This window comes from Chelonia mydas, chromosome 1 (genome assembly GCF_015237465.2).
Source record: "Chelonia mydas isolate rCheMyd1 chromosome 1, rCheMyd1.pri.v2, whole genome shotgun sequence".
Lineage (NCBI taxonomy): Eukaryota > Metazoa > Chordata > Testudines > Cheloniidae > Chelonia > Chelonia mydas.
In genome coordinates this window covers 62802262-62828913 of record NC_057849.1, presented here as the reverse complement: position 1 = coordinate 62828913, position 26652 = coordinate 62802262, and the positions used below count along the sequence as shown (strand labels likewise).

General features: G+C 42.1%; 1 protein-coding gene across 2 annotated transcripts in view; it reads left to right on the top strand.

The window, feature by feature from the left end:
- WBP4 (WW domain binding protein 4) overlaps nucleotides 1–26652 on the top strand; it is a 36199-nt gene that overhangs the window by 3754 nt on the left and 5793 nt on the right. Inside the window, exons 1-9 of one of the 2 annotated variants that reach the window (XM_043533602.1) lie at nucleotides 5427–5496; nucleotides 5624–5696; nucleotides 7877–7939; nucleotides 8048–8171; nucleotides 8991–9161; nucleotides 10162–10217; nucleotides 13823–13889; nucleotides 23591–23757; nucleotides 24833–25044. In XM_043533602.1, coding sequence (XP_043389537.1) covers nucleotides 8063–8171; nucleotides 8991–9161; nucleotides 10162–10217; nucleotides 13823–13889; nucleotides 23591–23757; nucleotides 24833–25044 — 782 coding nt within the window. In that variant the 5' untranslated portion in view covers nucleotides 5427–5496; nucleotides 5624–5696; nucleotides 7877–7939; nucleotides 8048–8062. Of the gene's footprint in view, nucleotides 1–5426; nucleotides 5497–5623; nucleotides 5697–7876; nucleotides 7940–8047; nucleotides 8172–8990; nucleotides 9162–10161; nucleotides 10218–13822; nucleotides 13890–23590; nucleotides 23758–24832; nucleotides 25045–26652 lie in introns of those variants that run through there. The other variant, XM_007061311.4, reaches the window with a different exon arrangement.

The window sequence follows — 26652 nt, the reverse complement described above, 5'->3', positions numbered from 1 at the left end:
TGCCCCTCCAGGGAGATTGGCCACCAGGCAGTGGCTTTAGAAAGCCGAGCACCTCTCCCCACAGGGCTCCCCACAGGGCTTTCACAGGCAGTGGGGAGGGATCAAGCCCACATGTCCAGCCAGCTGGGTCTGCATCATGCTGTGCCTGCCATGCTGCACTATGTGTGTGTGGGTGTTCCACTCTTACCTGCAGGGCAGGGCAGTGGGGGTTACCTGCATGCTTCAAGCTTTCTCTATATCCTCGCGCTGCTGCAGCTTCCTCTTCAGGAAGACAAAGGCCCATTCTCAGCACAGCCAGCCCCCTGTCCCACTGCTGACTCCTCCAGCCCGCTGCCACCACCTCCACTGGGCTCTGAGGACAGAGAGCCAGATCCTTTCCTTGCTCCCTCCATCCTGGTACAACCCTAGCCCCCTGGTAGTCCAAATCCACCCTGACCTGAGCTCAAGAGTGTCAAGTTCTTTTTATACCCAATCCAACCTGAAGCAGACACTTGCAAGCCTCTACTGGCTTCCTCTCCCAATCCTGCAAAAACTTAGGGCTTGTCTATGCAGAGAAATTGACCAGAATAGCTATATATATATATATATATATATATATATATATATATGTAGGAATATATATATATATAGGAATAACTATATTGCTCAGGGGTAGGCAACCTATGGCACGCGTGCCAAAGGCAGCCCACGAGCTGATTTTCAGTGGCACTCACACTGCCCGGATCCTGGCCACCGGTCCAGGGGGCTCTGCATTTTAATTTAATTTTAAATGAAGCTTCTTAAACATTTTAAAAATTTTATTTACTTTACATACAACAATAGTTTAGTTATAGAAAGAGACCTTCTAAAAACATTAAAATGTATTACTGGCATGCGAAACCTTAAATTAGAGTGAATAAATGAAGACTCAGCACGCCACTTCTGAAAGGTTGCTGGCCCCCGATATAGCTAATAGTTTATTCTGCAATAGCTCCCCATGTGGACACTCTATTCCAGAAGAAAAGTGATTTTAATTGCAGAGTAATTACTTCACTTCAGAAGCACACTGATTATTATGCAATTAAAATCACTTTTTTTCTGAAATAGAGTGTCCACATGGGGAGCTATTCCAGAATAACTATTCAGTTCAATGGAACTACTCACATGCTTAAAGATAAACACATGCATAAATCTTTGAAGAATTGGAGCCTTAGATTGTACAGGCATTTGGGGCAAGAAACTTGTCTTTAAACAGGATTGCAAAGCAGTAATTTGACACTGTATAATCCCCCCCAAGATAATAAAAGAACATTAAGATTGCAAAGTCAAGTGCTCAAAAGTTAGGAAATGCTGGAATAATGATTGCTTGTGCAACTTTAACTCGCCATTTTATGTGTGCATTATGATACAGCCTTTAATTACATGATCACAAACTATCTTATCTACCGTCCAACCACAACAGACCCTGAAAGCAGTGCCTCTTACCTCTCTTGGCTCTATCCAGTCACTTACACGGAGTTCCATCTTGGCTGGGGTCACTCGGGCTTCTAGTTCAGCCCCTTCGGAGGTGACGTGACAGGAAAGTAAGGAACACAGGCTTAGCAAAGGAATTTCTTAACCACAGTCACTTTAATCTTAAAAGACACAAAGAGTTATAGATCTCTGCTAAATAACAAAAGTTCTGAGACAAACCCTCCGCTGGTTTGGTCTTACTCTTACCCCTTCTATGAGTCTGAGGTTTCTCAGTGTTTCAGGCTGGGCAGAGACCCCCCCTCCTGTCTTTTCTATCCTGCACATCCCGCTTCCTGGGGTTGACCCCACCTCTGAGAAATGCCACCCCCCAAATACAGTCTCTCATGTCATGTGCCCAGCTAGAGAAAGTGCAGATCTACAAGCCATGTACAAAAAACATTGTTCATTGGGGCTGGGCAATTGAGAGACAGTTCATGGCCCTAGGTAGCTCTATGTTGGCTTCTCAGTTATAGTTCTTCAACAAGGCATCAAACACCTTTCCTGTGCAGAGTGGCTGTCAGGAATTCATAATGATAGACTTGCCTTGGGCAAGATCAAGCCTGTTTAGCACATAGCAAAGAATGACGCTTATAATACAAAATGGAAGTTACGTGACAAAATGGAGTATACAGTTTGGTGCAGACATATCCCACTCTGTTGAATTGTTTAAAGCAGTGTTTTTCGAATGCGGCCACCATGACCGCATGCGGCCAAAAGGGGCTTTTCTTGTGGCCAAAGACTCCTGGGTTGTGATGAGGGGAGGGGCAAAGCAGCGACCACTCCCCTGGGGCTGCCAGCAGTGGTTGGGTCCTGGCCACCTCTGGAGACAGAAAAGCTGGAGGAGCAGACAGCCAGTGTGTGTTCCCCACCTTCCCAGGGGTGGTGGGGTTGGGCTTCAGCCCTGGGGTGGTGGGTGGAAGGTTCCACCCATGGGGCTTTGGGCTCCATCCCTGAGCCCCATCCTCTGTGCAAAGGGCTTTGGGCTCCATTCCCGGGCTGTGTGGTGATGGGTTCTGTCCCCGAGCTCACCCTCCCCAATCATCCCTGGCTCATGCTGCCTCCCCCAGTGCCCCATCACCTTGCTGCCTCCGTAACCACTTCCCCATCCAGGGCTTAATTTGTCCCTGGGCTTGCTGGGACTGAGTGAGTCTGCTGTGAAAAGTGATATTTATATGTTTGTTAATATCACATTTCCACAGCAGACTTACTAGCAAGCAAGTCTTAAAAAAAGAAAAGCAACCCCCACCCAAAAAAGCAAAAGAAACAATAAGAAAAAAGACAAGAATGTGAGAATGTGCAAAGCATCTTATTTGTGTTTCTGTTCTGTTTAGATCCAGTAAGGAATAGAGATAACTGCACGTTATTTTTATTCTTGAGTGTGCAAAAAACCCTACATAAATAAATTACAATGATTTGGACATGGATATGTGCAAATTTATTTGATTTTCCTAAAGTTAATTAAGTATTTTAGGAAAAATGGTCAGAGCGGCCACCAGCAAGAGTTGGTGGCCACACTCTGAGGCCACCAACACTTTTTTTGGTGAAAACCCAAGGGTTTGTTACCTGGAAAACTCAGTATGCTATCAGCAGTTTAGCAATGCGTACTTTCTTTTGGCAGTGAGAAAGCTAAGTCTTCACATGTTTGTCATGCTAGTCCATCTATTATATCAAAGAACTGTGGGAGCTTATCCCAGAACAGATCTGCCTGATTTACATCTTTCTCTTACCATATTGACCATTTCTGTTTCAAGTATTATTTTAACATATATCCAATTATCTTTGATATATGATAATTTTTTAATGTGGCATGTTTTAAAAAAGAGAATAAACTTGCCTTCATGTAAACAACTTAACACTTGGTAAATGTGCACAGTGCTTAACAAATTTATGCCCCAATCCCACAAACAGCTAAGCATCTGCTTAACTTTATCTACCATGGGCTTGTACCGAGCATAGCTCAGGTACAGTGGAGAGGCGTGGTTCTCAGGGAGCTGCTCATAGTTCCCTGGTTCTGGTGCCTGGCTCAAGTGCAAGCTGGGGCCAGCCTTAACTTATTCCACTGACGTGAGGTTCCTTAGGCCTAGTCTACACTAGAAATTTGTACTGCTTTAACTATCCCAATATAGTTAGAGTGGCATGATCCCACTAGTGTGGATACAGTTATATCTGTATAAAGGTGCTCTTCACCAATATAACTGCATCCATACTAGTGCATGTATCAGTGTAGTATATCGATGAAAATAATCACAGTAGATCAGGCTTAAACAACCTTTTGCCAGTGGAGAGTTGGCCATACTGGAGCCTCACTTCAGCATCCCTGCCGTGTCACTTGCAGGACTCTGACACACCCCTTCTTGCTGTTGTTCCAAGTGCGGGAAGGGTTCCCATGTTCCACTGCTCCACCATCTTTAAGATGGTGGAGATTCTCCTTACATGGGGGATACTCTCTGGTGACAGTCTCAGTTTCCTTTAAGCAGCATGAAATTAGCTTGGTGGATCAGGGAATCTGCCCCTTTTAGTAGTCCCCTAGTGGGACTACTCAGTGCATGAAATTGAGCATGTGTATAAGTCTTCGGAGAATTGGGGCCATAGTTTTCACAGTTAAAATCACACATGAAATGCAATAGTATTAAAGTCTGCAGCATTGCACAGCCCCATCCTTTATGTTTGTTATACATTTAACAACATGGGGTGAAATCTTGGCTCCATTGAGGACAATAGGAATTTTGTGTTTGACTTCAGTGAAGCCAAGATTTCAGCTGTAAATCCCACCCTTAAATTTGCTAGCTCAGACTCCAGTGCATGTGCAGAGCCCCATTGACTCCTACGGGATGTAATGGCAGAATGGAGTCATGTCCGGTAACCTACTAAATGATGCATTTATTAAGGAAAACAAGAATAAAATATACATATATGTAATGTAGCAGAGTTAACAGCTTAGGAACCTCACCTCTTTCATTTCTTGACTTTTGGTGACTATAGCACTTTTTTGGATTTTTATGTATTTTCTTTTTTAGAAGATAGAGAGTCTCACATGATATACTACTTGAAGTTTTATGAATGTGTAATGCTTTAACAGTGCTATTAATACTTGTTCACGTCAAAGAATACAGCCTTAAAAGTGAAACTGTTCCTCTACCTGTGCAAAGGGCTTTGGGGGGGGAGGGATAGCTCAGTGGTTTGAGTATTGGCCTGCTAAACCCAGGGTTGTGAGTTCAATCCTTAAGGGGGCCATTTAGGGATCTGGGGCAAAAACTGGGGATTGGTCCTGCTTTGAGCAGGGGCTTGGACTAGATGACTTCCTGAGGTCCCTTCCAACCCTGATGTTCTGTACCTCTCAAAAGTTAACCAGGGATTACCATGGGGATTCACTTTCCATTTGTTAAAAGAGTTAAAGATGGCTTAGGAACAACTTCTCAACTAAGAGAGAAGGTCCAAGAGGTGCTGTGGACCTGCTCTCTAATTGCCTATTTCAAATTTTCCAGTCTTTGGCCTAATACATTTTGGGACATAACCTAGAATGTATTCCAGATCTGTTCCAGAATCCTTTGCACAGTTTTGAGTTATCCAAAAATATACCTTTCCCTTTCCCCAAAATAGTATAGCACTACATTTTTTATTTAAATTCATTGTGTTGTATAGCCAAGGTACGTATTTATGTTATGTTGATAGTTTTCAAACTATCAAAGTGTACATTTTTATTGCAGATATTATGAATTGTGCATTCCCCAGTATTATATATTCAATAAGCCTAACTACTGCAGCTGTTAATAATTTGGAAGGTTAGCTGACTACAAAAGCACCAAAAACATAATTTCTGTTGTAAGTGAAGGCTTTGGGTCTGTAGAAATTTTTGCAAAGCCACAGGACACAGCCTGATCTATTTTATCAAACACTGCAGTCGAACTCATTAATAAATCTTGTTTTGGACCTAGAATAGCCACTCTAACCTGTCCACAAAAACTTGTGCAGAAGAAAACCTTGACAGCACAACCAAGCACCATGGTAAGGCTGGACTTGGTTTCTGATGCTCTCTGTTTCAGAACGTTTTGCTTTGGTTATTTTGTTTCTGATTGTGCATAAATCTACCTAAATTTTTTTCTAATTTATTTATTTGTTTGTTTATGTTTAGGGCTGATTACTGGAAATCCCAGCCAAAGAAATTTTGTGGTTACTGCAAGTGCTGGATAGCAGACAACAAGCCTGTATGTTGGTCTAGTTAGTGTAATATTACGGATTCTGAAGTACTAGAATTTGAATTGTATATATAATATATTAAATGTTATATTTGAATATTTTTTTCAGTATTGCTTACTGACATGTAAACTAATGTTTACCTAGGGTTGGTTTGTTTGTTTTAAATATGCCTTTGTAAGCCATGTTAGCTATAAAACTAGGGGAAAAAAGACATGCAAATTAAGACCTGGATCCTGCATTAAAAATCTCTTGTACTTCCATGGACATCAGTGCAAGACTGGAGCCCTAGGGCTTGATTCTGCATTCCTCATCCATGTGTAAAAGGTCTGAAGAATCAAGTTCCATTTTCTCAGGCTCCATAATTTGAATTTTGCTCCACCTTGAAGCAAGGTTGGCCATTTCCTGGGAGACACTAGCCTGGACAGGACACTGGTAAATACCGGAAAAATAAAATAATTATTAGAATATACTAATGAAAATTACTGAAAAATATTTCGCAATATGATAATAGCTTTGCAGTATATATAATATGTATATAATACTGAAAACTGAAATATGAGTTGACATGTATAATTTCCTTGAGAAAATACTGAACCAAAATGTATACAAACATTCCAAAGTTCAGAATTATATTACAGATATTAGTATTGCACCTACTGCAGTTCTACTTTTTATTTTTACAACCCTAAATTAAGCTCCAAATCTACTTCCTTATTTAATTTGATAATTTGAATATGTAACTAAAGTGAAGTGTAATGTGGTGTGCATTAATGAAACAGTTTTTAAAACAGAAAATGTCTTGAATTGGAACTAACTAGTTTTTTCTGGTGCAGTAAAACTATGATTTTACCTAGTAAAAACCACCCAGGTAAATACCATGCCCATCATTGTCTTGAAGCTAAGCCTCTGTGCAGATCTTCTAATGTCTACAGCAGGGGTTCTCAAACTGGGGGTTGGGACCCCTCATGGGGGTCGCCAGGTTATTACATGGGAGTCGCGAGCTGTCAGCCTCCACCCCAAACCCCGCTTTCCCTCCAGCATTTATAATGGTGTTAAATATATAAACAAGTGTTTTTAATTTATTGGCGGGGGGTGTCGCACACAGAGGTTTGCTATGTGAAAGGGGTCACCAGTACAACAGTTTGAGAAACACTGGTCTACAGGACCTGCTGTGGACCTTAGAATGTCAATAGGATCCACCAGCGCACAGTAGCGTTGCCTCCCTCCTGCAGGCCTTCTAAAGTTGGTGCTCTAAGCACTTAAGACCAAATTATCACTTTGAGGATGCACCATTTGCCATGTTGGTACGCCAGGCCTCCAGAAGTACTTTTGAGCCTTGTTTGTTGGCAAGTGCACTAGCACCTGGATTAGGAGGTGATTCCTACAACTCCAAGAGCTCCTAAACTCCCCACCACTTTCCCACCACACCTCCCTCAGTGCTCCTGTAGGACTCCTAAGCTCTTCAGGCTTCTGTTTTCCCTACTCTACCTGGCAGCCTTTTTGGTTTAAAGGCTCTCCAATTGTCTTCCTAAATTATCCACATCCTACTCCCAGTCTGCTTGATCTCCTAGGTTACATACCTGGATTTCTGCTCCCAGTCTCAGATTTGCTTAAATGCAGAGTTTTTAAAGTCTGCAAGAGCTCAGTAGATCTTAATATGATCTTCATGAGGCCCATAAGTTCCTACTGATCCAGTAAGGTCTATGGTAAGTCCTATAGACTTGGAAGGTAAAGGGGAGTGCAAATTGAGGTATGAATCCTGGGGGCATAGAAGGACGCTCGAGAACCATGGACCATGAAAAACCCCCAATCTACAAAGGGGTGCCTGCTCTTTAATTTGTTTAATACTTTTTTTTTTTAAATTAAAACCGCATACAAACCATCTGATGTCATTGAGATCCAGTCAATATAAAACTTCACCATGCCATTTTTCAGAATATAACTGCATTTCCATTCTTTCTACTGCTGGGTTTCTTTTATGTTAAACTTTACTTTGTATTTCCTAAGTTTCTAATGGTTGGATTTTTCCATAACAATTTTTACCTATGTTATTGTTAAGTACATTCAGTCTTAAGTCCAGCTAAGTTTTTCTTCTTGTCTGGGTATATATTTGTAGTTTACCAAAGGAAATTAATTTCCTGCAAATTATTTTTTCACTGTGTTTTGATTTACTTTTTTCCTCTTTAAGAGCATTGAATTTCATGAAAGGGGAAAGAACCATAAGGAAAATGTGGCAAAGAAAATTAGTGAGGTAAATTGAATTTTTCCTTTTTTCTCTAAACATTTAACTTTTTCCCTTTTATTTATGACTTTGGTCTATTTCTTCTCCCCCTCCCCCTTTTTTTAAAAAAAATTGTAGATTAAAAAGAAAAGTATGGAAAAGGCAAAAGAAGAAGAAAAAATGTCAAAGGAATTTGCAGCAATGGAGGAAGCTGCACTGAAAGCATATCAAGAGGATCTGAAAAGGCTTGGAGTTAAGTCAGGTAGTTCCTATAGCTGCCAGAAAAGGCTTAAAGGCAGCAGTAAAGAGAATATTGAACAGGACTTTCTTTTTGTATTAGTTTTGTAGAAACTCCAGGATTGTGTTTACATTGGCAAAAATGGGACCTATAATTTGCCACAGTGTTAGCAATAGTGGAAGCTGTTAAGTTGTGTAAGCAGGGTTTTTACCATCATGTCTTTTAACCCTCAGGACAGTTCAGGTGGGAGTTGAGGTTAAACATCATGGTAGAAAAAGTGCCTAAGCATTATCTACTGTACAGTTTCTATTATTACATTTACTGGTAATGTTGGTACTGGAGCTGGTACTGGAGCTGCACCAGTCATTAATTATGGGTCCCAATTTTTCCAATGGAGACAAGTGCATAGCTAATAGTTGAGCTTTCACCCATCACTTAACTGAGTCCTTTTTTCTTCTTTTAATCTCCTCCCATTTTAAAGCTGAGCAGATGCTTTTGGTCTGTTACCATGAGGGTAAACTACAATTTTTTGTAATTTAGTCCTGTTAGTTTGAACCCTCCATGGAGACTGTCTCGTCCGGTTTCTAGCTTCTGTTGACTCCATGCTCAATAGCCGTGAGGTAATCCTTGAATTTAGATTTTTCAGCTTGTTGTTTCTCCTGGTGATTCTCAGACTGATTCGTAATAGTATAGCCTTACACTGCAAAAGCTTTGGTATTTAGTATATCATGAAAGAAGAAACTGCTTTGGACTAAGTTGATATTTGCTGTTGCCTATATGAGGAATGCCCATTAAGTAAATTCTGATTATAACGCTGAAAAAATGGGTGTTATTTTCTTTAAGATTCTATAGGTCCGAGTTCAACACAAAGTAAACAGGAGGAAAAGAAAGAAAAGAAGGAAAAGAAAAAAAAGAGAAAAGACACCTCAGAAGCACCATTAGATGAAACAAAGGAATGGGTGCAAGGACTTTCCCCTGAGGGTTACATGTATTACTACAATACTGTAACCGGAGGTAAATAATGGCAAGGAACAAATATTGATCTAATTATTCCCTCTAACTAAAGCAGGGCGCTGTACACTTCGCTAGCCTTCCGTTATCTGTGTTATGAGGTTGATTCTTAGTGTGTGGACAGTTATATAGAGTCCACGTATTATTATAAATTCATGACTTTTATAATTATGTGAGAGTGCCCAGAGCTTAAGATGGGCCCTGTTGATATTTTATTAATCAATAAATAACAGAAGAACTCATGGACATTCCTAAAAGTTCTTGATACCCTACAAAGTTTATATTTAAATGCACAGAAGAGCAATCCCCTCTGCACCACCGACCCAAAAAAGGGCAATCAGAATCCACTTTATCAGGACTCAGGTATAAAATGGGTAATTATTTGAGTACCAATAGTATCTCAAGGATAATGAGATTAGACTATGATTACTGGGTTTCTTGTTTACCTGCACAGGATTAAACTGATCACCTTATTTGGGGTCAGGAACACACTGTGTTGATAGGGCCTTAATGAATGTGTTTGCTGTGGAGCACTGAAGGGGTCCTATGATTAGATGGGTATATTACACACGGTTTCTTGCAGGCACTGACATTGGTGTAATTCTCAGTCCTTCCTAATTTCTAAACCGTAAAAATCTTGTGTTTCTCAGTCTCTCCTGGCTGATTGTCCTATAAGAAGATATTTAAAATGTACTATAACTATATATCAGCTATAATGCAATAGAAATTTACAAGTCATAGTAGGCCAGATTGTCATATTCTTACTCTACATTTAGTCTCAGTTACTTCAGTGGGACTACTCTTGGGTTACTGTTCAGTGGAGTAAGGGGATCACAATCTGACCCAGTGTGATTTCTTTTTAGATGAGTAATACATATATTACTCATGCATGCGTATGCATACACATCTGCAATATGTTCTAGTCGACTATTTGTCATAATGATTGATAGTAAAAATTGAAATGGTTTTATAAATAATAAATGAAATATGTTTCTGTTTAAAGAATCACAGTGGGAAAAACCTGAAGGATTTCAAGACAACTCTCGAAACTCACAAACGGTAATCAAATGTTATTTGTACTACTTCTTTGTTCTTACGGCTTTCTTTACAAAACTTTTTGCTGCCTACTTGGCTTATCTCTCATGTATTATTCACAATATTGAATTCAAACAACCTACGTATTGTGGATCTTAGAAAAATATATTGTAGCTTGAATAGAGCTGTGAAGCCTACAGTTAAGGTTAAAACTCAACTTTCATTACCAATTCCTGTTTTCAGTTGCAGATAACTTTTTAAAAATTATTCTTTTGGAGTCAAACTTTTGATGCTTTGTTTCAGCCAAAAAAGCTGAATCTTTCTGGAAAAAATCAAGCAAATCCTGTTCCGCCTTTTGCAAATTAATCAACACAGGAAAAAAATTATACGTTCATATTTTAAAATAATTCATAAGATTCTTTTGCTTGGAAATGGCTAATGTTTTAAACTTTTTACATGTGGCTAGTTCTCCTTTAGGAAACATTATTTGGAGGATAAACATGCAGTGTGTGTGTGTGTGTGTGTATGTATATGTATATGTGTGTATATATACATACATACATATATATATATATATATATATATACATACATATACACACATGCACCTAAAAACTATGTTAAAAGAATGTTAATGTTGCAAAGTCAAGTACTCAAAAGTTAAGAAATGCCAGCCCTAAGCAATTTAAAATTTTGCTTGTTTCTTTTATGCACATTAAATAACTTCTGTTCGTTTTTTGAAACATTAATTGCAGTAAATGCTATGCAGCTATGTCGTGCAGTATTTGTGGAACTCCATAGTGCTGCATATTTGTGTTTCTTGCAGCTATACAGTTGCAAAGTTGTGTTTTTAATTCAGCTCCCTGATTTTAGGGTTAAGGTTTTAGCATATCTAATGTAGTTTGCAGTTTATGGAGTTGTGCAAAATGCTGCAGAGTTGTTATTTTCTTGTTTAAACTACACTGAGGAAATTAAACGGAAAAACTAATAATAAATAATATGTGTTAAGATTGCAAACATAAGCAAAAGAAGTAGGAAGTACTAAAAGCAATGGTGCCTTCCCCATGTTGTATGTATGCTGGATTACTACACCTCTACCCTGATATAATGCAGTCCTTGGGAGCCAAAAAATCTTTCCGCATTATAGGTGAAACCGCATTATATTGAACTTGCTTTGGCCTCAAGCATTTCCATTATTAATAGTCACTTCCCGCCCCCTGACTGACCCCTCAGAACTCCCAACCCATCCAAACCCCCCACTCCTTGTCCCCTGACTACCCCACCCCCGTTCTAAGCCCCCCTGCTCCTTGTCCCCTGTCCGCCCCCTCCAGAGGCCCCCCAGTCCCTAATCACCCCCAGGTCCCCACCCCCTACCCAACCCCCTGCTCCCTATCCCCTGACTGCCCTGACCCCTTTCCACACCCCCGCCCCCTGACAGGCCCCCGGGACTCCCACACCCTATCCAATGCCCCCGTCTCCTGACTGCCCTGCTCCCAGAACCTCCGAACCATCCAACCCGCCCTGTCCCCTGACCGCCCCCCGAGACCCTCTGCCCCTTATTCAAGCCCTCGGCCCTGGCCCGGTACCCTTAACATGCCACTCAGAGCAGCGTGTCGGAGCCAGACACGCTGACGCACTGATCTGCCAGAACGCGTAGCCCCGCCCCCCAGAGCTCTGCTTAACCACGTTATATCCAAATTCATTTTATATCGGGTCGCTTTATATCAGGGTAGAGGTGTAATTAGGTTCAGAGATTCTCCTTGCTTTACAGGCAGCAGAAAGTTAACTTCCTGAGGAAAGAAGAGCTCTGTGTAGCTCAAAAGCTTGTCTCTCTTTCACCAACAGAGGTTGGTCCAATAAAAGATATTACCTCACCTACTTTGTCTCTCTGTATGTCCATCAGCATTTATATAACTCTTACCACTGTAGTAGCTAAACTTCAGAAAGTTAACTTTCTGCTTAGACCTCACACAAACATACCGGGTGGAGTAATAAACCAGTGCTGTATACTGAAGTTTAGCTACTACAGTGGTAAGCGTAATATAAATGCTGATAGACATACAGAGAGAATATCTTGACAGTTGGCTTTAAGGGGTTCTTGGGTCATAACATGCTTAAAGTTAAGCATCTGCTTAAGTGCTCTGCTGGATCATGGCCAGAATGCATTGCATAGCTTTAATAGATCTGTGCTGTAATAGAAAGGGCCAAGTTATGCCACAGGCTGTTTTTTGTTGTCTGCTTTCTAGTTATGCAAAGCAATTTTTCTTTTGTTTCCTCTTATTTAAACTAATGCACTGGAAAACCACAAGCATAAAACCTGGAGGAAACGTGTTCACTAGGGACTGTTTTTCTTCTCTGAATCAACTGATTTCATTTCACCAGCATATATACGAAGATTTCTATATAGCAGGGATCGGCAACCTTCAGCATGCGACCCATCAGGGTAATCCGCTGGTGGGCCACGAAACATTTTGTTTACGTTGACCGTCCACAGGCATGGCTCCCCGCAGCTCCCAATGGCCGCGGTTGGCCATTCCCAGCCACTGGGAGCTGCGGGAAGTAGCCAGGAACGCGAACCGTGGCCACTGGGAGCTGCGGGGGGGCCGTGCCTGCGCACGGTCAACGTAAACAAAATGTCGTGCGGCCCTCCAGTGGATTACCCTGATGGGCTGCGTGCCGATGGTTGCCGACCCGTGCTATATAGTTTGTGCAAAAATGTTACGAAGAGAATCTTAATTTTTTATTTCCTTGACTTTTAAAAAAATACAGTTTAGCATTGCATGAAGTCAAGACCGTTGCATATGTGATTAATTATAATCCCATATACATTAATGTAAAAATAACATTGTGGGCTAGATCAGTGTGCAGCTTAAGGGAAATTTCAAAGGTTCATGTCCAGTATGCACTTCTTAAACAGTCATGACTTTGTTATTAATCTAGTGTGAAAATTAATATATTTTCCAAATAAGCAAATGCATTAGTCCTCAGTGAGGACTATGTCCATGTCAAGTTTCAGTCTTCAGCCATTGTTGCTAAGCCCTGTGTTGGAAGGAAAGAAGACAAGTGTTGGCTTAGTTTTGTTTTCAGTTTGGAGTAGGGTTTGTTCAAGTTGTTTTTCTCCAACCCTCACAAAACTTTAAATCTGCTGGATGGATTTTTCTCAGACTTTCTGAGAACTTTTCTGTTAACTTTAGGTCAGAAACCAACTATGGAAAATGTCAACTCAAGCAGTGAATGTTTTGGAAAGCCACAAGCATGTGAAAATAATAATGGGTTAAGTTGTAATTTCAACTGTTTGGCAACCTGAACTACAGTGATTGCTACTGAGCAGCCGCTTTTTAAAAACTAACTATTTGTATATATGTGTGAAATACGTGTACCTGTAGAGTGTCTGTGTGCATTCTTGCACGAGTATTACTTTAAGTTATAAGGTCCCTATCTAACTCCCAGCAGAGTCAATGGGGAGTTTTTCCAAAAACTTTAATATGGGTTAGAGCAGGCTCTAAAAACATCATAATTACCATGATAGGAAAGTACTGGAGGGCTGAATATCTTTATAGTTTGTCAGCAATTATTTGGTTAGTCATTAAAATTCATTCCACTAATTCAATTTCTGTGTGTTTTCATTAGACAGGAGCATGGGTGGAAGGAGTCAGTGAAGATGGTCAGACCTACTATTATAATACAGAAACAGGAGGTAAGCAACATCGTTTTCACAATTAAGCTCTGTCTGGAAAGAGATGGTTTGTTTTGTTTTTTCGTAGTAGAACTTTGTTAGAACTGTTTCAAACGTTTGAATCTTTTGAAAATGTAGTAATGGCTAAATTATGCCTGTTGTTTAACTGAGTGTTTCCCTCAGCTGAGAATCATCTGATGCTGTATGCTTTGTTAAACCACTCCTAGTTTTGTTGGCCTACAGGCAAACTGTTGCATACAGATGAATGGTTTCTTCACCATCCTGATGGCATGGAAACATAATAATTTCATATATGTCTACACATTCAGTTTGTAACTGTGAAGTATGGGTAGTCCATATACATAATGTTATTTTAAAAAATCTTTGTTTGGAAACCAAAGAGGGACAAGCGCTTGTGTTTTTTTTGTGTGTGTTTTTTTTGCTGTAACTTTAGTGCTGCTGTTGTTGTTGTTTGTTATTATTATTATTTATATTATAGTAGTGCCTAGGAGTCCCAGTACCTCATTGTGCTAGATGCTGTACAAAAAACAGTCCCTGTCCCAAAGAGCTTACAATCTAAGTGTAGGACAAGAGACAACAGATGGATACAGACAAACCGATGGTGGAGTATAAGGATACACTGAGACAGTATTGGTCAGTATGATAGGCTGTTGTCTCAGGATGCCAGCAACCTAGTTGTTGTCAATTTTTTTGCAGGCTTCCTGGCAAAAGAGTTTGAAAGGGGATTTAATTTTGTGGTTTTTGTGGGGAGATTCTCCCAAGCATGGGAGAAAGCATGCAGGTGCTTATTTTGAAAATGTAACAAGTGGGCAATGGCTGCTGGCATCTTGAGCCGATCGGAGGAAGGAGTCAATCATTTGATACTGAACGAGAAATGATAGGAAGGGCGGGGACAGGTTGTGAAGGGCCTCAGAAGTGAAGACAAGTAGCTAATGTTTGATTTGACAGAGAAGGAGAAGACAATAGAGGGATGAAAAGAGAGGGGTGACATGGTCAAAGCAACAGGCTAGGGAAATGATCTTTGCAGCAGCATTCTGAATAGATATCAGTGAGGCAAGATTGTGTTTGTCAAGGCCAGAAAAGATAATGATGGAGCAATTGATGAGACACAAGATCATGAGAGCCAGGCCGAGTGTGTTAGCTGTGTGGAAGGATAGGAAAGGCCATATTTTAGCGATGTTATGCAGAAAGAATCTGTAAGACTTAGACGTAGCCCTCGTGTGAGGACCTAGAGAGAGGTCCTAGCTGAAGATGATGCCTAAGTTATGGGCCCAAGTGACAGGTAGGATGTTGATGTTGTCCACAATGATTGAGAAAGGAGTCGGGGGAAGAGCTTGCAAGTGAAGATTAAGAGCTCTATTTTAGACATGCTGAGCCTGGGCTAAACCTCCACCAGTAGATGTCAGAGAGACTGGCTGCGATATTAGTCTGGACAAAAGGGACAGATCTGGAGTGGAGAGGTGGATCTGTGAATCTTCCACACAGAGATGCTGCTGAACTTGTGTGTATGGATGAGATTACCGAGAGATAAGGTATAGATAGAGAAGAGAAGGAAAGCAAAGACAGAGCCTTTGGAACTCCCACAGACAGTTGGAGGGCAGATGAGGAGGATCCTCTAAAGAGCACACTAAAAGAATTATTAGAGAGGTAGGAGGAAAACCAGGAGAGGACAGAGTCACGGAAGCCAACGGAGAACAAGGTTTCAAGAAGATGATCATGGTAAACTGTGTTAAAGGTCGCTGACAGGTCAAGGAGGATGAGGATGGAGTATGGTTCTGAGATTTGGCTAGGAAGAGGCGAGAGCAAAAGGTCAAGGAGTGGAAACCGGATTGGCCAGGGTCGAGAATGGAATTGGAGAAGAGAAGCTTGAGACAGCGATTGTAGATAGCACGTTCAATCAGTAGGGCTCTACCAAATTCACGGGCATGAGAAACGCATCACAGACTGTGAAATCTGGTCTTCCCCTGTGAAATCTGATCTTTTGTGTGCTTTTACCCTATACTGTACAGATTTCAGGGAGGAGACCAGTGTTTCTCAAATTGGGGATCCTGACCCAAAAGAGAGTTACAGGGGGGTTGTGGTATTGCCACCCTTACTTCTACGCTGCCTTCAGAGCTGGGCGGCTGAAGAGCAGCAGCTCCTTGGCTGGACGCCCAGCTACGAAGGCAGTGCCCTGCCAGCAGCCTCTCAGAAGTAAGGGTGGCAATACCATACCATACCACCTTTACTTCTGCGCTGCTGCCTTCAGAGCTGGGCAGTTGGAGAGTGGCGGCTGCTGACTGCGGGCCCAGCTCTGCAGGCAGCAGTGCAGAACTAAGGGGAGCAGTACCACAACTCCCCCTACAATAACCTTGTGACCCCTCCATAACTCCTCTTTGGGTCAGAAATTAATCAAAATTTCCGATTTTTAAAATCCTGTGACCATGAAATTGACCAAAATGGACCGTGAATTTGGTAGGGCTCTATTAATGAGCTTAGAGATTAAAGAACGGAGATGGGGCATTAATTGGAGAGGCAAGTCTGGTCAATTATGAGTTTTTTTAAGATAGAAGAGACTGAAGCATGTTTGTACTCTGAGGGGAAAGAGCCAGAGGAGAATTAGCGGTTAAGAAAAAAGTAAGGGGGGGAATGAGAGTGGGCTATCTTCACTAATACACTTTACATACTCTCTCTAGCAAGCTTAAATTTCCTAAAATAGAATATATACAACTTGGGAAATTATAGAGTAAGATTTAGATTTGAAAATAATCCAGCCAGTGAAAGCGAACCAATTTCCCCATTACTTCAGTAGTGGATTGAATTTGATATTTGACCAGTTATTTTATTATTGATCATACATGTATAATTATCTGACATGAGTGTAGGATCAAATAACAATAGCCTGGATTGTTTCCTCCTACAGAAATGCCAGTGGGAGAGATATTGCAGAGATCCTCTAAGAGTTTTTCTTAAACTCTTTTCTTGCATAATGCAGCTTTCTGCACACCCTCTCAGAACAGGGAACTGTTCTGTCTCTAAAACCTACTGATCTTTGTGACCCATAGTAGGATAGGACTGGCCATGTGCAGATTCTCTGCTTTTGTCCCAACCGTGGGGTCCCTTTGTGCTCCCAAGCAGTATAGCTACAATCAAGCCATACTGCCAGGGACTCCTGAGCCATTAAGCTGTTCTTAGAACTCCACCTTAAAAGGCAATCCCCAAGTCCAGAGGGAAGGATAGAGTGGAAAGATAATGCAGCATAGATACAGAGGTGTGTGCTCCAGGCTTGGGTTGGGTCACTGCCCTCTGAACAGGGTCCTGCGGTACCACTACCCAAATGTTTTGATGGAAACCGCCAGAGGTTCAGGGGGTTCCTGAACCAATTTCCTCTCTTTTTTTTCCACCAGCCAGGCCAGGGTGGGACTAGTGATCAGTTTGCTTGCTGGAAAAGCACTGGATTGGGCTTCCCCGGTGCTGGAACAGGACAGCTGCGTGTTAACAGACAGGAACACCTTCCTGCGAGCATTTTCTGCATGTTTTGATGACCCTTGTCAGACTCGCCCAGTAGAAGCCACACTATGAAGGCTCCAGCAAGAGCAAGGGCCAGCTGCCTCATATGCTGCCGCATTCCGTCACCTCATGGCTGACATTGAGTAGAATGAGGCAGCCCAAATTCAGCATTTTTGGTGTAGCCTAGGTGAGGAGGTAAAGGATAAGCTAACCTAAGTTGAGACCCCCAACCCACTTGGATGCTTTTATTGACCTCTTTCTCTGCATCAGCAACCAACTGTGTGAGAGAAAGGAAGAGAGGAGGTGTACTCTGCCACCACTTCGTTCACACCCCACACCAGAAACCCCAGGGTCCAATTGTGAACTGATGCAGGTTGATCTAGGTCATCGATGCTTGACCCTGGAAGAAAAGAAACAATGACCACACAGAAACCTATGCATTTATTGCGAAGCATGAGGACATGCCATTGCCTCTTGTCCATTATGGACCTCAACCTACAAGGAATTGGGAAATGAGCAAGCCCAGGCCCTATGGTTGGGAAGACGCGGCCTGGGCACCATCAGGGTTCTGGAACTGCTCCCCAGTCCTCAAGAGAAACTTGATCCAGGACATGCAGGTCCTCCCCACACTTCCAAGTATGAGTAAAGTTACATACCATGAATGCGGCCAAACTGATTCCCCCTTAGTGGGCCCTGATTGATTCCAGGGCTACCAATAACATCGTAGATGATAAAGCTGCTTGAGCACTACAAATCCCTCTCTGTTTAAAGCCTACATCAGTCCTTGTAGAGGCAATAGATGGATCCATCCTGTCCCCAGGACGAGTAACGCAGGAAACAGAACCCCTAGAGACAGTAATCCTGGCCCATTGGGAAGTGCTACAGTTCAGTGTGAACCACTCTCTGCACTGCCTCCTAATTCTTGGCATCACCTGGTTGGAGCAGCACGACTCTTGCATCTCCTGGCGAGAAAAAAGGGTCAGCTTTCCCTGGGAATACTGCGGAAGAGTCTGCCTGCGTGCAGTTGGCTTCAAGCCTCCAGTCCCCGTTTCCTGTAGCCAATTGGAAACGACAGCACCTGTGGGGGAACGCAAGATGGTGGCGGCTAACCAGGAGTGACTTCCAAGCCTGAATTCCCATCTCTCTGAAGAGTATTGGGATTATGCAGATATTTTTGAAAAGAAAAATGCAGACACGCTACCTGTGCACCAGGACAACAATTGCCCCATAGACCTGCAGCCTGGGGCAAAGGTCCTTTATGGACATATTTATGCGACGTCCAAACTAGAACTGGCAGCCCTTTGTGTGTGCGTCCAGGAAAACCTGGCCAAGGGCTTCATCCAGCACTTCACCTTCCCAGCAAGGGCTTCAGTCCTTTTCATTAAGAAAAAAGACGGAATGCTAAGCCTTTCTGTAGACTATCGGGCCCTAAACCAGGAGGTAGTCCAAAACCAGTGTCCCCTGCCCTTAATATCAGAGTTACTAGGTCATGTGTGGTCTGCCAGAATTTTCACCAAACTGGACTTCTGGGGTGCTTACAACCTAGTGTGCATCAGGGCAGGAGTTTAATGGAAGATTGCCTTTCAGACCCTGCTATGGGTACTTCAAATATTTAGTAATGCCATTCAGGCTGACAGATGCTCCTGCAACCTTTCAACACTTCATGAACAACATATTTTGAGACATCCTGGACCAGTATGTAATCATCCATCTCAATGACATACTTGTGTTTTCAGATAACCCTGAGCAGATTTGTTAGCACATTCATTCCATCCTGAAAAGACTACAGAAGCCTGACCTTTTTGTGACATTGGAAAAATGTACCTTTGACCAGTCCTCCACAGAATCATTTCCCCAGAAGGAGTGAAGATGGACCCCCAAAAGGTAAAGGACATCCGCAATTGGGCAGTGCCCTATTCTCTCCGGGAGTTACAGTTCTTCTGGGCTTTGCAAATTTTGCCAACTGTTCATTACAGGTTTCTGAAGGTAAATAGCCCCCATGACCAACCTACTCTGCAAGGCCATCAAATTTGTTTGGACACGTGAAGCTTGCCATGCTTTCGAACAGCTCAAGGCTGCTTTCACCACTTCTCTGCTACTTGCACACCCAGACTCAGCCCAGGCATTCATAGTGGAAGCCATGCCTCCAATGTAACCATCGGGGCCGTGCTGTCTCAGAGGCTCACAGCATGTGTTGGACCCCTGTACTAACTACTCCTGAAAACTCACCCCTGAAGAATGGAATTATAAGATAATAGATAAGGAACTACTCACAATTAAATTAGTCTTGGAATACTGGCACCATCACCTCGAGGGAGCCCGACACCCAGTGCAAGACTTTTCTGACCTTAAGAACCTTGAATATCTGTGGAAGGCTCAAGCCTTGAACCAAAGATAGCTCAGGTGGGCATTATTTTTCTCTCAGATCGATTTCATTATCACCTATCACCCGGGAATCAGAAATGGGACGGCCAATACCCTATCCCAAAAGGGGAATACTATCAAGAGGGCAAGGGGCCTGTAGTGGGGCGGCTGCCCCACTCCTGGAGTACAGGGGTTGAAAGCAGCCTTGGAGAGGGCTGTAGCTCGGAAAAGGAGTGAAAGCACCTGAGTGAGTAGCTGACCACAGGTGTGGCCAGCTCAATTTAAGGGTCAGCTGGCTCTGATAAGAGGGCTGGGGGCCAGGAGCTGAAGGAGTCTCACTCTAGTCCTGGAGTGGGAAGGGCTAGCTGCCTGGGAGCAAGGTACCTGAAGCAGAGCAGTGCTGGGGAAAAGGGCAAAGAGAGCTGGGGAGCTTCAGCCTGGTAAACCTCCAGGCTGCAAGCCTTGGTGAAGTCCTACAAAGGTACAGGGTCTGCAGAGGTACAGCCTGGGAATAGGCAGAGACAGCTCCTTGCCAATGATGAGTGGCCATGACAGACTGCAGTCTGCCCCAGTGAGTGGGGGCTAGATGATGACTGGCAGTAGCCACTGAGGCAAGACTCTGGGGAGACCCAGAGTGTGGGGGTTCTGTGGTGGGCAGAAGTCTAGAGCAAAGGGCACCGGGGTCCAGGAGGGACACGGGGCCAGCGGCAGACGAGACACCGGCCTACAGAAGGCGCTCCGTATGCTGGAAAAGAGCTAATTCCCTGGATGACCAGCAGGAGGCGCTGTGCTGGTGAGTCATCACTTCGCTACAGGGCCTAATCAAAAAACACCCCATCTTCTGAAAACTCTCAAATTCCTTAGTGCCACAATACACCAATCACAGTTTTAATTACACTGTTAAACAATATTAAAATACCATTTATTTAAATTTTTGGGGTTTTCTATACTTTCAAATATAGGGTTAGGGCTGTGGGCTCTGGGCTTCAGCCCAGCTCAGGGCTTTAGCCCCCCTGGGGGCACAGGGCTCAGGGTTTCAACTCCCACGGGTCTCAGAGCTTCAGCCCTTCTCGGGGCATGGCGCAGGGCTTCAGCCCAGTTCGGGGCTTGGAACTTCAGCTGTTCTCAGGATTCGGGGTGCAGGGCTCCAGCCCCCTTGCTGCCAGGGAAGCTGCAGGCTAGAGCTGCTTCAGCCCCTCCACTGCCCATGGAGCTGCGGGTGGAGGCTTCAGCACCCCCGCTGCTCCCCGCTGCTGATGCCTTCTGCCCCGCCAACAGGCATGTGATTAACACGTTAAAAAAATTAACTTGTGAATTTTGCTTTCAATTAATCACAGGCGTTAACTGTGATTAATTGACAGCGCTAGTTTGCACAGGTGCCAAATTTCCAAAGTGCCAGGGGGTGCTCAAGCCCCGGCTCTGCCCCAGACCCCGCCTAAACTCCATCCCTTCTCCCAAAGCCTGACCCCTGCCCCACCTCTTCTCGCCCCTGCTCCACCCCCGCCCAAGCGTGCCGTGTCCTCACTCTTCCTCCCAGAGCCTCCTGCCTGCATACCGCAAAACAGCTGTTCGTGGCAGGTGGGAGGCACTGGGAGAGGGGGAGGCACCGATCCATGGGGCCTGCAGGCAGGAGGCAGTCTGCGGCGGGGGGGAGCTGATCAGGGGGCTGCCGGTGCGTGCTCAGAAGCCACCATTTTTTCTCTGTGAGTGCTCCAGCCCCGGAGCACCCACGGAGTCAGCGCCTATGCTAGTTTGAATCTTTAACAGAGAACTTTTTTCCTTGCGTGTCAGAATTTTGAGTTAAATACGTGGAAATAAAGAGGTTTAAGCAATCTAACTTAAAAACCCTTCTTCACCTGCAAAAAAAATGGAGCTGCATCCTTCTTTTCATTCATTATGATGTATGAAGAAGATTTGAAAGGATGGCTTTATTTCTTTTTTTGTTGTTGTTTTTCCTCCATATTAGAAATTCAGCACTTGTCTAGGCTTGAAAAGATTCTAGGATGGAGAACTAGTGAAATAATGCCAAAAGAATGAAAGTTATGCTATTGAGAAGGAAAGTGATTTTAGTCAATTTCTTGTAAAAACTCTTTGCTTTTTGTTTGTTTATTGTTAACACGTATTTAACTGTAATAACTAATCAACATTTTGGAGAAATAAATTCTTTCCAAATGATTAAAGAACCTGCCCTTCACTTAAATCTTCAGAGCATAGAAAAGACAACATCTGAGACTACTGACATGTTCTCCAGAAAAAACAGGGAAAATCAGACTTGGCAGTCTTGATATTTCTAAGGAAGCAGAAAAATAACTCTTCCCAGGCCTTTATGTAGCATAAATATGCAAAAAGATGGGTTTTGGTTTGGGGTTTTTGTAGGTTTGTTTGCAGGTCATTTGTCAGTGTTCTCTTTTAAATTCCAGTTTGTATTCTATCATTTGTGTTTTGTTGCTTTTGACAGTTCTACATAGATGTGTAACCTTGAACAACTTCTTTGTAACTATTTTGCTTGGTCTTATTTTATACCTGTCGGATTTTGAGTTACCATTCACTGTGACCATCAGACAAATATTTGTGATTTTAATTTTCAGTGCAATTTAACTCTCTTGGAGTACATGTCCTCTTAGTTAACCCTGTGTTCTAAAGAAGGGACATTGTCAACAAAAGCTCTGTTTTGTTGTTAAGAGCTTTGAAGGCCACCAGATGTCATTACAACACATCTAAATAAGAAAGCTTTTGCTCTTTGAAGATAATATATCTTAGAAGTGCATTTGTTAAATGTTTTTAATTAATATGTCTAAAGTATGAAAATAATGTCAAAAGTATGATAGTTTTTATTAATTTGAGTGTTCCTTTCAAATAATTTTTTGAGAGTCAGTGTGCTTTCCAGTGTTATAAAACTAGTCAAATAGAATCTGTCTATGCAAACTCTTCAGCTAATTGCCAACTCTTCAAATGAATGCTGGAAATTACTTGGTTTTTAACTTAATAGTGGAACATTTTATTAAAAGCAGTGCATTTAAAGCAATTAAGTGATGACATTGGGATTTTCAATATGATGGATACATCCATCACACCACCTCACTCAAGAAGTTTACTGGAACATCATTGTTTAATTGAAAATAAGGTCATGTCCCTCAGCTGTTTGAGGGACTTCCAATAAACCAGGTTTGGATATGTAAACACTGCTGTTTAATTAAAGAGCCTTAGTTCTGCTGTATTCTACTGAGTCAGCTAGCACTGAGGAAACCGACAGACTTTCAGTCTGCAAATAGGGATGCTGGCTTTAAAATCTGTGCAGAGGGCTGGGACACCATATCTGACTATGTTACAGTAGTGAATGCAAGAGATGGCGAATGCATGGTCAAAGGTATTTTTGTAGTGAGGAACAGTGTGTTATAGCTGTGTTCATTATGTTCACAGTTACATGCCAAAGAATCCTAACCCATTATTAGGGTTGTTATAGTTAAATTATCCAATCTGAAAGGAGAAATAATGTTATGAAAAGTAAATAATGTATAGTAGGTTGGACAGGTTTAATTGAAGTATTTCTACTTTAAGGAAAAGAACAAATGCATAGTAGAGGACAGGATACAGCAAGTCTTGTCATAAGTTGAGTGGAACTGTCATGAAACTTGTGTTTAAAAATAAAACATTGAAAAAGTAATTTTGAGAAGTCTAGAAAGAAAACACGAGAAAAAAAGAAAAGTGGAAGGGCATATGCTAAATTCTTTACTGTATTTTTCACATCGAGCACATGGTACTGCTTAAGGCTAATGTTGTCAAAGTGGAGCTCGTGTAAGGTCAGAATTAAAACATGAATAATGTGACTGTCCAAATATGTTGAACAGTATCAACGTGGAAGAAGCCTGATGGTTTTGTTTCACCTTCGTATGAGAGCAATAAAGATGACAATCATCCTGAAGAACATACCACAGCAGATTCAAAGAGATCTGAATCAGATGCTGAGATGGGTGGTAGTAAAAGTGAGGTACAAAAGCCAAAAACAAACTTAAAGGTAAGTTGTTGTTTTTTTTTCCATCAGATTTACTTTATGTACAATATTAATGTTCCGAAATAAAGTGATTTCATCTTTCTGGGTGTCTATATTAATTGTAGGTAGGTTAAACCTTATTGACATTGATAAGAATTAGCACTTCATAGTGCTTGAAAAGCAAAATAAATAACTGGTCATCTATTGGCACATCAGCAGCCCTGTTACACCATGGAAGGTAGACTCTTCAATGTAGGTGACTTGGATGTAGCTAGAGGTGCTCATGGTTTCCAAGGAAGGGCATTGGCCTCCCAAGTAGATGATCCTCAGATTGATATTGACTTCAATATAGGGCTATAATTTTTGGCCCATATTCTTCAAAGGTATCTGCTTACAGTGGGACACCACAAGATCATGGCTGTTGTCTGAAAATTTGACACTTACAGGCTTTCCCATTAATTGTCTGTCAAGACCAACGGTAGGATAAAGGTAGTGTCAAAACTAGATGTTATGTCTTCATATTAAAGTTCACAATGAGGGCTGTAATTTTAGGTGTGGGTAGATAAAATTTTTCCAGTGCCTTTTATTTTGAGTCCAGAAACAGTAACTTGGGCTTCCCAAGATATTGTTTTCATTTAAAATGTGAAAATACCCAGATACAAATGCTTTAAGGTATTATTCCAATTTTCTTCCCCACTGTGTGCAAAACTAGTCAAAGTTCTGCCAAATGTTATCCATAAGAAAGTGTGCAAAGAACATTTAATTAAAAAAAGAATTAAAAGCTATATATATATGATAGAACTTTGTTTTGTAAATGTGTATGTGGTACTCCACTCATTTTCAGCTGTGTGAGACTGGAACTTTTAACTATAGCTTGTTCTAATGATTGTTCTTCTTGTGTGTGTATTGAATGACTGTCTCTTTCTGAATGAAGTAAGACTCTTGTGGCAAAAAATATTAAAATTCTACTAAAATATTGTTTCTTTATTGCTTTTGGTTTTCCTTGGTTGAGAAGTATAAATAATAGATGTGAAAAAGAGCAATATTCTGTTGTTTCATTTCGGCATTTTTGCTGAAAGTGGGGTGTTTTCCTCCTTAGATGAAAAGAGACAGCGATGACGAAACAGAGGAAGAGAAACCCCCAAAAGTTAAAAAGATAAGCCCTTATGGAGAGTGGCAGGAAGTTAAACAAGAAACTGATGTTGCTCAGGATGAGGCCCCGTCAGTTCCACAAGCTACCTCCCACAATGTATCTAAAAAGACAAACCCTTATGGTAACTGGGAGGCAGTTACAGAAAAGGAAGACCCATAGTAAGTGTCCATTTACCATAAGTATTTATAAGATGTCTGTCACTTGCTGTTCCAGAGGCCCTATCTATAGGGCCAAAACCTGAATTCCTCACTCAGGCAATATTAACACTCAAGTCAATGGGAGTTGAGCCTGAGTAAAGATTTAAGGATTTTACCCATGGTGAGTATTTAAAAAGTAATTTTCATTCTTTTTTAATGCTGAAGTTCATTATAATCACAGGGTAAATTTACCAAATTGCTGGTGATGGTGGTTTTCAATGGATTTAGCATTCAGATGCCATGGGCCAGATTTTTAAGTGTAGTTTTGTAGGCCGCATTCTGGGTGTGAATGCAAATTGGCATGCATACAATTTTTTCACCTTTAAAAATTTGGCTCTGTATATATATTTCCTAAAATTCAGTAATATTTGATCAGAGAAGCAGATGATGCTCGTTGAACTCTCTCTCTCTCTCTCTCTCTGTAAATTATGGGTTAAATCCTGCCCACGGATTGCTACATAACTAGTAAAAGCAGTTATTCTGCTTGCTTACACATTCATTAGCTAAAACATGACCATGTGGACTCATGTATTGGAGGACATGGTCGAGCCTTCCCATGTTGCTTCTCTACAGGCAGCTAGAAATGGAGCTTGAGCTTTTCAGATAGCTGTTGTTGTTTGAGTTTCCCATATGATCTTTTTATAAATGAATTAAAATAGTGCATTTTACTAGAGTAAAAATAGTCACTTATTATTAGTACAAAAATATCTTTCAATGTTAGTAGTAAACAGATTTACTAGTTGCTACAAATTGCTTGTGTCATCCTCAAAAATATGGGAATTCGGTACTTAGAGCAAGGCAATTGGGAGTCAAGACTCCTGGGTTCTTTTTAATCCTGTTATGACAGAGCCCATGGAATAAAGTGACTCTTCTGATTTATTTTTTTAGTGTAATGACATTTATTTATTTATTTATTTATTTATTTATTTAGGCTCCGTGACTTCTGCAGTGGCCTGGGGGCCAGCTGCTTAGGTGGTCCTGGGGACAGCCACACCGGCTGGTGCTGGAGCGGCTCTGCAGCCAGCTGCACCGGCACTGCTGGAGTGGCCCCCAGAGCCAGCAACAGTGACTGCTGCTTGGGCGGCCCCAGGCAGCTGGCCCCAGGGACAACAGAAGCAGTGGCAGGTGGGAGGCCCTGGGGGCAGCCAAAGCAGCAGCTGCTCGGTGGCCCCCAGCAGTTGGTGCTTCTGGCCCCCAGTACCCCATCGCCAGAGCAGCATCCCCCCATCTCCCTGGAGCAGCGGCCCACCCCAACCTACCAGAGAAGAACCCCCCTCCTCACCCGCTAGCTAAGATTTAGTCAGGGGTATATAGCACAACCATGGACAGGTCACGGGCTGTGATTTTTTGTTTATTGCCCATGACCTGTCCATGACTTTTACTAAAAATACCTGGGACTAAATCGTAGCCTTATTTATTATGGATATAACATCTTTGAGGCTGTGCAGCAGGAAAGCTGTACCAAACTAATTACAGTTTTTTTGTCTCCAAGGGCTTACAGTTTAGTGGGGAAAGCTGGAACTGTGTGGAACAATACAGAAACAGTGGCAGCTGATGATTGCAACTCAA